We start from the raw sequence: 14,390 nt of genomic DNA on the forward strand, positions 1-14,390 counted from the left end.
TTAGTCACTGGGGAGGGCAGGATGGATCTGATGTGTTGGTGTACTCTTGCTGATACAAGAGGTAAAATCCATGTGCAACCGGCAAAACTGGATGCATTAACAGTGCCACTGGGATTGCATACGGCCTTAGTTGCTGGGAAGGCCATTGTGTATTTTAGGGGTTGTTTGTTAGTGGCATATTGCTTAAGAGGTGCGGCTTGGTTTAAACGTGAGCTTGAAGGAAGGTGAGTTTGGAACGCCAGACCTTAGTGCTGAGCCTTCTGGAGGTGTTGAGGGCAAATTTCAACGAAACACAGAAAGGAAGGTGCCTACATGATGACCCCTGAGAAGAGTTCACCATGTTGCTGGAATGATGACAGTAAGCAGGGCCCTGTGTGAAGCTATAATGGAGCTCTAATGGCATAGGATAATTTGGGATAGGATCATGTGTATGATCCTATCATAGCATATTGTCATAGCATATTGCTATCTAATGCATTTGCATTTTTTGAGCACCAGCACTTGACCTATTTTTAAGCTGTTACAATAGCACATTTTGATACACATTATAAACCAATGTTGCTTGAATTTTTCTTAATTGCAGGGGAATAACAATTCTTGATTAATATTTGCACAATATTTTACATTGTTTATGCTTCAGAAATAAAAGGATTGCTTTGACTTGGTTAATAAATGGTAAATCTATATCTTGTATACAGTACATTTTGTTTAAAATTGTAAACTTATAATTTCATTTAATTGCAGGGAATAAAGATTATTTTGTTTAAAAATGTATACAAAAAAACTACATTTTTTACATTGTTTCTATGATTAAGAAAATAAAAAAATTACTTTCAAATTTCATGAGAAAATCTAAATGTGAATCCAGTATTGTGAATAAAACTAAATTGTGAGCAGAGTGCATTGTTATACCCCTATATGTAATAGAACTTTGGCCTGAAACTATTTGCTTTAAAATTTCTAATAATTCACATAATCAAAAGCATATTTCAGCTATGCATCAAAGCTGTAGATGGTATAATAACCAAACCTACAGTAAAGCTGTTGGTTTCCTTAGCCTTTGCAGAGGGGAAGATTTAAAAGTTACTTTATAGTGGAAGATAAGTACAAAGATGTACATTTGCTAATGTTTGGATGAAACAAAAAAAATTATGGTTATTTGTATTATTTTCTTTATACATGGTGTATTACAGTATTCAGAGGAGAGAAGCTGACTTCTCTGATTTTACTTGCAGGGCGAGAGGAAGTGTTTGACGTTCTACTTGCCAAAGTTGGTGCTTGTGGGGCTTCTGTGGTTCTCCGCTGTTATCCTGGGGATATGGCAATTGTAAGACAGCGCTATACAAATGGTTCTTTACCTTTTGTTATACATTTTTAACACTAAGTTTATAATAATGTGTGATGCATCTTTATTTATATCTATATATATATATATATATATATATATATATATATATATATATATATATATATATATTTTTTTTTTTTATTTATTTTTTTTTTATTTTTTTTTTTTTTTTTTAGAATAAGCAAGCATTATTATTGGGAGAGATAAATGGTTGTAGTTGATGAAGCAATGTATGTTTGCCCACTGATGAACTACAACTTATAACACCATCGTGTTTTTTTTTTTGAACTTTGTTTAACTTTAAATTTTTTTTTTTTTTTTTTTAGGGTAAATGAACTACAGGATCCCACATATCAGTATGACATTGACATCAAACATTTTCAGGTGACATGGCATCATTGAACACATAATGTCCATAACCTAATTTTCATGTGGGGGACACACAAACATATACCTTGCAGATTGTAACAACAAATTACCTAACATGCTTATTCTTGTGTGGCTTGTAGTAACAGAAGTATATTATGTATATAATATATATTATGCATAATAATGTGAACAGTAGTGCTTTATGTTTATTTTGCTCTGCATCCAACAGTTTGGATTTGAAATGGCACAATAGTATAAGACAGGATCCAGCTACTTATTTAGAACTTGTTTTCCAATTGCAACTTTAGTTACATATTTATTTAAGTTTTAATCAACTCAAAACTAAGTTCCTATTTTTGTTTATTTAATGGTTGAATTTGGCCATGTTTGTAATCATAAATATGATTTGGAATAATATACAGTAATTTAAGAATATTTTAACTATGTTAAGTAACTTTCATATAATTTTTTTGAAACTATGTACTGTAATATGAAAAGTTCAGATGTTCGGTAAAGGGTTTGGCAAAGAATATGGTTACATTTCTGTGTAATTAAATTTTATTTATTATTATAACAGTGGGAACAGTGCATTGCCTTAGAATATACCACACAGTCACCTAGCATTTCTCTTTGAGTTGGCTGCTAGTGTTGTCTTTTGTTTTGGATGAAGGCTTATGGTCTTATTGACTATATGAAGGGTTTGGTATTCAAGTATCCAGGTTCCAGGTAATGCATCGGTTGGTCTCTCTAGTTTTGGAATCCTGCTGTACAACTCTCAGTTGGTGGTGCTTTGAGCCTCCAGTGTTTGCCATTCCCTTCTAAGTAGTGATCATGTATTTACTCATATGAGTCATTTGTTCTGCTAATGGGCCATGCAGAGCTGTTAATTTCATTAACTGAGTGTATTTTTGAATGGTTCAATGAAGGCATTTGTTCTTTTGGCCACTCCTTCTTTCATGTATTTCTGCAGTCTGGCTTCTAGGGTTGGTATTCTTAGTTTAGAAGACACCAGGCCCTCACTTACTCTTTGGCCATTGTAATTCTTATGTAGCCAGGCATCAGCTTTGGTCTTTAGAACATTCTGGACCTTTGTCAGATTGCTAACTTCAATTTGAGTTCTCTTTCTGATTTTCCAGTTTTGGTGTACAAGGGGGATAGAAGGCATGGCCCCTGGATTTTGTAGACTGGGGACTCAACCATGACAACTGCAGTAGAACATGCGAAGTAAATCTTGTTGGTTTCAGTTATACTGGTGGCTGGAATTATTCCATTGGTGAATTCACATCTGCTAGCATACTGTCTATGGTAGCTTGCCACTAATTCAAGAGAACCTGCAGCGGAGGTTAACTATATAGATAGGCCACACAAATTGTACAATATGAATGTCAGTTTTTCTGGATTCTTTTCGAATTCTGGCTTTCCTAATTAATGTGCAGTGGCAATAAGTGTTCTTTTTGGGCAGTGGTATTTCCCATTTGTTTGATCCATTTCTGGTTAAGAGTCGTTGATAGATGATGTTTGAGCACTGGGTGACTAATTGCATGTCTGTGTGGGTGAAGGCCTTTTCTTCATGCATAGCTCCCTTATGTGCTTCATTTTGCCTCTTTTATTGGGCTTGCTGTTGTAGTAGCATTCCAACAGCTCAGTATTATCCAACCATGTCCAGCTATGGTTTGTTCCAGCAGTTGGCCTTCCTGCAAATTGTCCTGTTCTGTGATTCTGTGACATTCAATGCAGACTTTGTTAATCTGGTTGCTCATCTGAGCCAGCATGATTTTGTTCATGTTCTCATGTATCAGAGGTAAGCTAATAATTTCATCAAATAACGCCCCCCCCCCCCCAAAAAAAAGAGAGAAACTGCCTTCCTCTAAACCTCTTCTATGTACAGTTTAACTACTAGTAAGGATCTTGGTGTATCAGGACCACTCTGCTCAGTTGATGTAGGTCTACTGGTAATTTCTGGACTCTCTTGCTACTTTGTTGGTGGAAAGGTTTTCTTGTATATAGCTTTTAAATTGTACATTTGTATTTCAGAAAGTATTTGGAATATGTTATATTGTTTGAAGTTAAAAAAAAAAAGCACAGTTTAAGTACAAATAATATGAATGAGATTAGTTTATTTTATTCCTATTTTTACACTATTATTTATAGTATTTTTTTCCATTATCATATTTACAAAACAAATGCCTTTTAAACCATGACTAGCCTTTAAATCTTTTAAGAGCTATATATGTCCTTTAGGGACAATTTTTTCTGAAGAGAAGTGCATCTCAAGGTTCTTGGGGAATGTAAGCAGTTTTGTCATGGGTGCAGATAGGTTTGGTTTAGATTGAATACTGGAAATTAGGCAATTAGGCAATGTGTGCTTGACATTTGTTTAACTGGGAACTGGGCTGGTGTCTAAAATGAGACTAACCTCCCATCGTGTGTAAGTTAATGTTTTGCCAAGTCTTCAGGAGCTGTTAGTGACTGGATTTTTATTTGTTTGGTTTTATTTTTGTCTTTTGTTTTGTTTCAAGGAGACTAGGCATACTAGTTCCTAAATATTGAAATTTCTTATAAATTGATCAGGCACCTCGGGGGGGGGGGGGGTAGATCTTCTCCCAGAATACATCATATCTCTGAAGACTATTACTGAATTACTCATCTGATATAACTGAAATTAACCCCTGTAACTATTGTGCCACTTAAAGTTCAAATTTTTGGAGGACCATGACAATGAGAAAATCAATCATCAAATATTTTCACACACAGGGCATGAAAGTATTCTTCCTCTTGTTGGTTGCTATGTATGTCTTGTATCTGGGGTTTCTGCTTTTGAGAGCATGGTCGGAACTAAAGAACATGCCTTACTCAGGTAAAGCACAGTTTCGTTTTCAGCTCATACAATGATTGTTCTAAATAATTCTGCATTTGTTAGTTTCATTTTCAAATTTCTCGGTACTATTCATAAATGATGTCTTGCAGAATTCAGTATCAGAATGGCACATTCCAAGTTATGCCTGGGCAGTTTGCATACTATAAATTCATAAAGGGCACAGACACAGGTGTGAACAATCTGTAATACAATGGCACATGTGGACAAATCTTAGGGTGGGACAGTTTAATTACATTCTTGTACATATTTGTGACTCATTGGCTTTTAGGGCTTTATTTTTGTGGACATAGCTGAAAGACAGAAATAAGGAACAAAAAGTGTGAACAAAAAGTGTCTATTTTCTTGACCAGCAACAATTAACAACAATAAAAAAAAAAAACCATTAGCATTAATATTGTTCACTGTGATAATTGTAATGACTGATTTAAATTAGATCATTTTCCATGCATAATGACATCAACTTTGTTTCACATTTAATTATTCAAAACAATTATTTAGTTAATAATTATTTAGTTTAGTTAATTAGTTAATTATTATTTCAGTTTCGTTTATTTAGTTGTTGAGAGGTATTTTTGATGGGGTGATGTTAGTGGTCAAAATGTTTTTGTGTTGAATTTGCACTTGGATTTGCACTAAGAGCAGGTCCGAGAAGGCAATTGTGCAAGTACTGTTTTAAGACGTAATGAGGTCAAAATACCATTGCACTGATAATTTCACTGATTTTAAATAGCACACCTCCTGTTCTACCCACCTTGTCGCAGACACATTATTTCTGTCCACTAAATTAACAAATGGTGATAAATGTGCCCTATGAAATTAGGAATGAACTATGTGAACTATTATTTGACTATCTACCCAAGGAACAGAATGAACATTCTTAAAGGAATCACAATGTTTTTGTTTCTTTTTTCAGATTTAAGGTTGAAGTTTCTGACAGCGCTGACATTTCTGGTTTTGATTATTAGGTAACCAGCTTTTTTTCTTCTCCAAGACCTTGCTGCAAGCCTGTTGGAAGTGCCTTGACCTGATATGTAGTTTTTTGTGTCTGCAGCACATCACTTCATTTTTATTTCAGTACTATGCAAGATTGGTATTTTTAAAAGTTATATTGGAAGTTATGCAGGATTGTTAGCTATATGGTAGTTATATGCACATTTATATTCAACATGTATAAATTACCATATACTAAATAACTATACTGCTATATAACCATAACTCACTAAATATATTAAAAGTAAAATTACTTTTAAAACGAGATTTTTAATTTCCATTGTATCATACCCAGTGTGGTACCTTTTATACTATGTTAGAAGGACCAAGGATTAATTTTAGCCGGACTGAAGGAATAAAGCAGACACATCATGATTTTCCTCTGATGAGTGACTTTTTAGATGAAGCAAAAAAACAAACAAACAAACAAACAAAAACCTATCCAGACAGTTGACCAAAGCTTATTTGCATTTGCTGGAACTGAGTCATATACAATTAAAATAGGCAGCTTGCATTTGGGTAAGGCCTAGCAAAATTTGATGATAAATCTTCATTATCACATTTATTTGTGGCAGCCTGCCACTATCAACACTAACCGCTACATATTGAATTCTTTCTCTTTTTTTAGCTTTATAAAATCTGTAAATCCTATTTCATTGTAGAGCTGTATGCAGCACACTGATTAGCTCACCCTTACCTGCTCAGTCCTTGCCCTACACTCGTTCACTCTTCATCTCTCTCCCTCTCCCTCTCTCACACACACACATTTGCCACAGACCCTTTATTTAAATATTCCCTCTTCTCCATCCACACTCTGTACCAAAATATGGTCAAGACACGGCAGGAAACGTAGTTGGAGCAGAGAAGATGCTAGCAGAATGAAGGGTTCACAAATGGTTATCATGAACACCTCTGCACAAATTTCTCCAAAAGTCATGCTTTCAAGTTAACTCTGACAGGTTAGTCTATGGTCTTAACACAGCACTGACAATTGTAGACCCAACTCTTAAATAAGTTGTCATTTAAGGAACTTGGCTAGGGAGGCTAGCTAAGGTAATGATGCAGTACAGCTGGGTTGTAGAGATTAGCATGCTATTTAGCTTCTAGTCAGTATTGACTGCTCATGCCAGTGGATATCGTTAATGTAATTCTTTAACCCTGACACTGAATGTTTGATCCTCAGTCCAGATGAAGAATTGATGATGTATGATTATTTTCCAGATGAATATTTTCCAAAAATCATAAGGGTGTATCCTGACGCAAGCCTTCATTATGACTCAACTCAATGCAACTACATTTTCATAGGCATTATAGCTAAAACCCTAAGAAACTTTAAGTAGATACAAACTCAATCACCATAGTTCTTGCACATGCCAGAACAGCAGCATCCTTCTGATTGTCTCAGTTGCACTGTTACAAGGGTCTTGCTCCGTCATTTCTCCGACTTTTACATCCCTACACCCATGTAGATACACAGGTCATCTGGAACTGGGGTCACAGCTGTGCATACATATAGATTGTCCACCATTTAGGGGGAGGTTTAGAACAATGATACCTTAACACTGACACAGTTCTTCTGTTTCCCATTTTATTTTTTAAATTTATTGGCATGTATCTACTGTGATGTTTGTAGTCCTGTTTGGAGTTATATTTTCTGTAGTTTGTGTTGTAAAACAACCTTGGGTTTAAATAGGGTGCTATACAATTTAAGTGTATTCTTTTCCTTTTTGGTGTTCTTTTTCTTCTTATTGTTATTGTACTACTGAATATCACAATGCATGTCGCTGACACATTCCCAATCCCCACCCCTTCCTTCTATTTCAGCATGATCATACTTTACCTGCGATTTGGCTCAAAAGCTCTACAAGACAACTTTGTTGCAGAACTCTCCATCCACTATCAGAATTATATCCTTTTGCTCAAAGTTTTTAAATTTATTTATTTTTACTTTTAAGGTGTTTTTTGTAATCCTGTCTTTTAATATATTTATAATTGTACAAGTACAACAAACACAGGGTTTTCATGCCATATCTAACATTCTGTGGATGAATGTTATATTCAAAATTAAATTGAGAATGTACTTTGGAAAAATGTAATGCAAACCGATTTTGAAAAAAAATCTTAATTTTAACAATGCCTGCTGTGAAGGTAATGTATTACGGCAAGTGTGTGTTGTCAGGTAGATGTCTGGATATTGGTCCACAATGGTTCACAGCATAGCATCTACACTAAAATGAGTCACTGACCACATAATCAAGCTTTTGCTGTGAAATGTGAAGACTAAAGAGAATTTGGAGTAATTAACTTGGATACCTTTGTTTTCTCCCACTTCATTCAACATTGTAAGAGAAGACTTATCAAACAGATAAAGAACAAAATAACCTCAAATACTGATCCATAATAATTCTAGTCAGGCTAAGATTCTACTCCTTAACTATTCTTTACCAGCTGAATTTGTGTCCTTCTATGGTCTTCTTAATTTTTACCTTTACACATTAGCATTCATCTACTCGCCCTCCAAAAACACCCTGTATGGTGAGTAAACAAATTAATATACAAATGAAAGATTAGTTTTGCAGGCAGGTGGGAAATGTAGTCAAACAGCTTGCATATTTTGGAAAATTGCAGTCCAGATGTTGCTGTAGGTCTGGTGTCTGGCACACCTAAGTGTTACATTATAGTGTTATGTTTGTTTTATATATAAAACAATATAAAAAGATAGAAACAATATAAAAAAAAATATGGGTGGTCTTTTTCCTTCAAGCTTGGGTCCTCTACCTGAGGCCTGGGAGCTTGAGCGTCCTGCGTAATAGCTTAGCTCTTTCCAGGACTGCATTCTTCTGGACCCAAATCTTGGATGTTGTTCCTGGGATCTGTTGAAGCCATTCTCCCAGTTGGGGGTTACAGCCCCTCATGCTCCAATTACCATGGGAACCACAGTTGCCTTCAACCTCCACATCTTTTCTAGCTCTTCTTTTAGCCTTTGGTATTTCTCAACCTTCTCGCGTTCCTTTTTCCTTATCGCTCAGGATTGCCACATCAATCACTACGGCCCTTTTCTGCTGTTTACCATTACCATTGTCTATATCTGGGAGTCCCACATGGTCATTGTATTAAATTTTATTTACATTATTTTCCAGGCTTAGGAGCCTCAGTAACTCATGATGTAGGGTTGTTTTGTGAATGCATACCAAGCAGTGAATAAAGCTAATATTTCAGACTTTTAAAACCTTTTGTGATAAAAATTAGCCAATGCAGAGGACCAAGCGATTAAGCCATCCTGAGTGCATCATGCAGGGGCTATTTTGGCCTTGTTCTCCACATTGAACAATGAATTTTGTCGTGCTCATCCTGGCAGATTGCCCATGTATGCTTGATTTTTTACTGATTTGGGTTACATAAGCTATTTGAAGACCATCCACTCCAATCCAATATATTCTTCTAATACCTATAGAATTATTCAACTAGAGACCTCTATATGTTTTTAGAGCTGGCCAGTCAGATTTTCAAAAGCATGGCCAATTACCTTAAAGCCTGCCTGTCTGGTACCCGTCCCTCTTTGTTTAAACCTTGGACGGAACTGGCCTTTGGTAAAATGCTATAAACATTTTAAAACCCTTAATCAAGCACATCTCCTTCCTTACTAACATATCACATTATGTAGTATATGTATTTTATCTTAAAGTAGTTACTGAAATCTAAAGATAAACTTGGCAAAAATTGCTGTTATCCATTCTGCACCATTCATTCATTTTAAAATTTGCATTATTTGTATATTCCTGTTCTTGCATTGTTATCCTCTGCTATTCCAGATTCTCAGCTGAAAGATAACCCTGCCTTTTCCATGCTGAATGACTCAGATGATGAAGTAATATATGGGTAAGTTCTGAAGAATTTTAGATGAGTTGGAATTTGTTTAAATGACTTTAGGGTTTTACATAAAACTCAGTAGTTGTGGTGTTATTGCACAGATTATTCTACAAAGATAAGGTCCAGTGATTAATAAAATGATAAAGGACTATTTTGCATTTGTATTCCGATTTTCACTTAATGACCACTACTGAGTTCGCTTACAGTGTCACTTGAAAATTTGTGAATCCTTTAGAAGTTTCTATATTTCTGAATAAATTTGACCTAAAACCATCACACAAGTCCCAAAAATAAAACCCAAATCCAACAAATGAGACAAATTTTAGACTGTAATTTATTTATTGAGGAAAATTATGCAATATTACATATTGATGGCAAACGTATGTGAACCTTTTATTTTACTATCTGGTGTGACCCTGTCATGCAGTAATAAATGCAACTAAACGTTTCCATTAATTGTTGATTAGTCCTGCACATTGCATTGGAGGAATTTTAGCCTATTCTTCTGTACAAATCAGCTTCAACTATGTTATTTTGGTCCGTTTCTTCCCAAGAACTGCTTATTTCAGGTCCTCAATATTTCTATTTTATTAAGGTCAGAACTTTTGATGTCCAATCTGAAACCTCAACTTTATTCTTCTTTAACCATTTTTGGTTTAACGACTTGTATGCTTATGGTCATTGCCTTGCTATATGACCCACATTCTCTTGAGATTCAGCTCGTGTATAGATGGCCTGCCATTTTCCTTTAAAAGTTGCTGGTATAATTCAGAATTCATTGTTACATCAATGATGGCAAGCCTTCCTGGCCCAGAGGCCAAAAAAAAACAGTTTTGTGGTCTCATCCATCCACAAAACATTGTTCTAATAGCCTTCTGCCTTGTCTATGTGATCTTTAGCAAACTGTAGATGGCAATGTTATTTTTAGAGAGCAGCAGCTTTCTTCTTGCAACCCTGCCATGCACACCATTGTTCAGTGTGCTCTTGATGGTGGACAGATGAATGTTAACCTTAGCCAAAGTGAGAGAGGCCTTTAGTTGCTTATAAATTACCTTTGTGAGCTCGCAGCCTTTCTCTTGCTGTGATCTTTGTTGGTTGACCACTCCTGGGGAGGGTAATGATGGTCTTGAATTTTCTCCATTATACATAATCTGTGACTATGAATTGACTGGTGGATTTTTGTAACCTCTTTCAGCCTGATAAGCATCAAGCATCTTTTTCTGAAGTTATCCGAAATCTAATTTGTTCGTACCATGATACACATCTACAAACATGTTGTGAAGATCAGACTTTGGTAGATAATAAAACAGGGTCCCTATTCACACCTGATTATCATTCCATTGATTGACAACACCTGACTCAAATTTAATCTTCAAATTATCTGCTAATTTTAAAGGTTCAAATACTTCTGCCATTAACAGGTATGTAATATTGGATCATCTTCCTCAATAAATTAGTCTTTTTGTCTTCTTTGTTTGATTTGGTTCTCTTTATCTACTTTCAGGATAATCTGATGAAGTTTTAGATAATCTTTTTACAGAAATATAGAAAGTATATATTTCAAATTTTCAAGCACCACTGTACTCTTTTTAGCTCTACCAGATAGGCTGTCATGCATTTTGTAGTCAGTTGTTAATTACACTGCACAATGTAATTGTGATGCCACCGCTGTGGTATCCCAAGTTAGGTGATTTAATTTGCTTTACTGTGTGCATCAACATTTGTTGACCTCTTTCCTGAGGGATCTGGTTTTGACTAGAATTAGCTGAAAGAATTTATACTAAAGCATTGCTCATGCAAACACTTCAAATGCGGCATAAATACACATACGTTTAGTAATTGCAGCACATCAGCTCATTTTACAACTAATAGCCTTTGTGTGTGTAAAATTTATATTTATATATATATATTTATATATATATATATATATATATATATATATATATATATATATATATATATATATATATATATATTTTTTTTTTTATTATTATTATTATTATTTTTTTTAGAACAAGTCGTTCAGGTAACTTCAGCATGCACAAAAATGTTTGAAACAGGATCAGTAGCCAGTATAAATTATCATGCCAGCAGGGGTGGGCTACAATTGTCAAATGACTGTAAACTGTATGACAGTCTATTAGGACCATCTTATTTAGTCCAGTTTTTTATAAAGTGATCCGTGTCATTAACATTTATTTATTTATTTAAATGAAGGAGTGATTATGAGGTGATGCCTCTTCAAAATGGTCGTGCTATCAAAACCCCTTCCAAGTACCAGGATGAGACTGACAGTGACTGATATGAATTGTCAGTTCCAGTTGGGATGTGTGTAATGGCAGAAAGAATACATTGGTCAATGGTTTGATTCAGTAATGTCAATAATATGCTGTATATGAAAAAATATATAAGAAATTAATATTTTTAAGATGAATGTGATAAAGCAATTCTTTCTGTAGTACAGAATGGAGTGACATTTTCAAGATAACACTTAATTATTAAAATTGTTAATCATCAAATGTAAAACCTAAACACAGTTCTGAATGCTTGTGACTTACAGTAAATTGATAATGTAGAACCGAACTGTAGTTTTTGCACCCCTCTCTTCCCCGTTTTTTGTTGATTTAGGAATGACTAACTGTATGAGTACTTGAGTCACTTTGCCAGAATGCATTCCTGTTTAACTACTTTTTTATTTATTTAATAAAAATGTATATTTTACAGTCTGTATGGCACATTTTGCATTGCAGAGTTGTCAGTATATTCAGATTAGTTTTTTTGCATAATTATATTGTGATATAATTATATTGTTTCATAAAAAATGTTTTGTTGCCAAATATATATATTTTTCCCCCCTTTTTTGGTCTCTGTCTGTCTTTCTCTGTGTGCGTGCATGTGTATGTGTGCGAGTACACATGCATATAAAACCCATAGCCATGAACTGAACATTGGGGGAGACCAAATCTACCCGGTGGCAGGGAATTCAGTAACTCATGAGAGGAAAATAATTATTATTAAGGGACTAATAAATTATAGTGATGCTCATATAACTGGAAGTCTGTATTGTATGAAGACAAGTCCAGATATAGTGACCAAGGTTTAAGAAATTTGTTTTTATTTACTTACTAGTACACTTGGGTGGGCATCAGGACATCTGCTTGGCTCTCCTTTCATTTTAACCTCTCGACTTTTCCTCTCCAACCCTCTCTCCTCTGGTCCCATATGCTAATCTCCTTTCCAGTCATATCTTTTCCTCTTCCTTGCTTTCCAGTCATCTCTCCATTCCTTGCTGTTCCTCCTCTCTCCTCTCCTCTGTTCTCAAATCATCTCTTCGCTCCATGACTCAGCTCTCCTCTGCCCTCTAGGTCTCTCCTCTATTCTCCAGTCATCTCTTCTCTGCTCTCCATGTCTTTCTTCGTCTCCTCTGGTGGTACTTCTCCTTTCATTACTTTTTAGTTATGTATTTAACCGTTTTACTAATTTCATCATTCCCACACACACATTGGGGGACTACTTTATTAAACTTAATGTTTTCTTTAATTTAAAATTAGTTCATTTCTTTATGGTTCATATTTATTTTTAATCTGTTAGTTATCTACTATTAGAGGAATATCTTACATTTAAATATCTTCAGTCTTATCCTAATGTTAATTTATGATGTAATTACTTGGTCTTAACCATCAATGTTTTCTCCTTTTCTCATTCCCCTCCATGTCACCTGCTCTCCCTGTCCTGTCCGTGTCCTCATACTCTCTCTCTACTCTGAATGAACTAGAATGGACAGCAAAGAAATATCACCAAACTAGTGACAAGTAGTGGCAATATTAGGACAAGTGTAATGGTGGTATGCAATCTTCACTACAAATATTTTCTCACTCACCTCCAAGTCACTTGCTCTCCCTGAACTGTCAGCATCCTCATACTCTGCCTCTCTCTATTTTGAATTACTTAGAGTAAACATGAAAATTATCAGTAAAAAAAAAAAAAAAAAAGGTCTTTCTTACTATGATTCTCAGAAATTTCTTATCTGACTAGTAATCCTCAGGAAACACTCAGCTCTTGTACAACTCTCTTTTATACATAGATCATCTGACTAGGACTCTCAGCTTACTTTTTTTCCTGAGGTTGCCAAAACTGCCAACTGTCCTTTTACTGACTTACTGTGAATGAAAGATGACAAATGCTGATGAATGTAAATCTGCTTTCACCTTTTCAAACTAATAATGCTATTTATCATAAGCAGGTGTTACATTACACATGATATACAAATATACAATAAAAGCTGCTACTCTCTACATATTCACATGCATCAATACAATGACATATTACTGAGACTTCATGTGGGATTCCTAACAAATATAATGAAATATAAAAACATTAAAATTAGTTGAATATTCCTGTATTGTTGGATTGGATCATTGTTGGATGTTGCATGAATGTGTGGCTAAATAACTTTCCAGATATCTTAACCATGATGGCTGAAGTCAGAAGTAATTGTTGGTTTAGCATTTGCAAATTGGGCCTTTTTCACGAAAAATGTTTCACTTTATACATTGCTAACACTTTCTAGCAGGAAGTTATTTATTTCTACAATTACAGTTTCAGCACAAAATAATGTATTGACATTGTTGCCTTTCCCTGCAGGTCAGACGTTAGCTGTTCAGGAGTGCTGATACGGTGTTAAAATAATGTGTCCCATCAACAAAAATTGCAGTAATGAAATTAGGAAACTCAAAGGGAAAAAAAACAAAACTATACTCAAGGAACTTTAGAACCCTATGGAATGAATGTTCTGATTTAAACATCTACTTTTTCATATATAAACAGGCTTTTCCTGCCATTAATTCAGAAGCACTTTTATTTGCACAACTGATGAAGGACCTCTGTACAAAACATCCTGCTACTCTGGAAACTGTGTACTTTACTGCAATGTTT

General features: G+C 34.9%; 1 protein-coding gene across 3 annotated transcripts in view; it reads left to right on the forward strand.

The window, feature by feature from the left end:
* The window catches only part of tmem181 (transmembrane protein 181), a 35,245-nt gene extending 22,932 nt beyond the window's left edge, over positions 1 to 12,313 (forward strand). For 2 of the 3 annotated variants that reach the window (XM_035522657.2, XM_035522664.2), the window contains exons 10-17: positions 1,236 to 1,327; positions 1,675 to 1,732; positions 4,472 to 4,574; positions 5,509 to 5,560; positions 7,410 to 7,492; positions 8,031 to 8,120; positions 9,398 to 9,464; positions 11,673 to 12,313. In XM_035522657.2, the coding sequence (XP_035378550.1) occupies positions 1,236 to 1,327; positions 1,675 to 1,732; positions 4,472 to 4,574; positions 5,509 to 5,560; positions 7,410 to 7,492; positions 8,031 to 8,120; positions 9,398 to 9,464; positions 11,673 to 11,757 (630 nt within the window). In that variant the 3' untranslated portion in view covers positions 11,758 to 12,313. The other variant, XM_081712703.1, reaches the window with a different exon arrangement.
* The last annotated feature ends 2,077 nt before the right edge of the window (positions 12,314 to 14,390 follow it).

Source organism: Electrophorus electricus, chromosome 4 (assembly GCF_041902795.1).
Source record: "Electrophorus electricus isolate QZ-2024a chromosome 4, ASM4190279v1, whole genome shotgun sequence".
Classification (NCBI taxonomy): Eukaryota; Metazoa; Chordata; class Actinopteri; order Gymnotiformes; family Gymnotidae; genus Electrophorus; species Electrophorus electricus.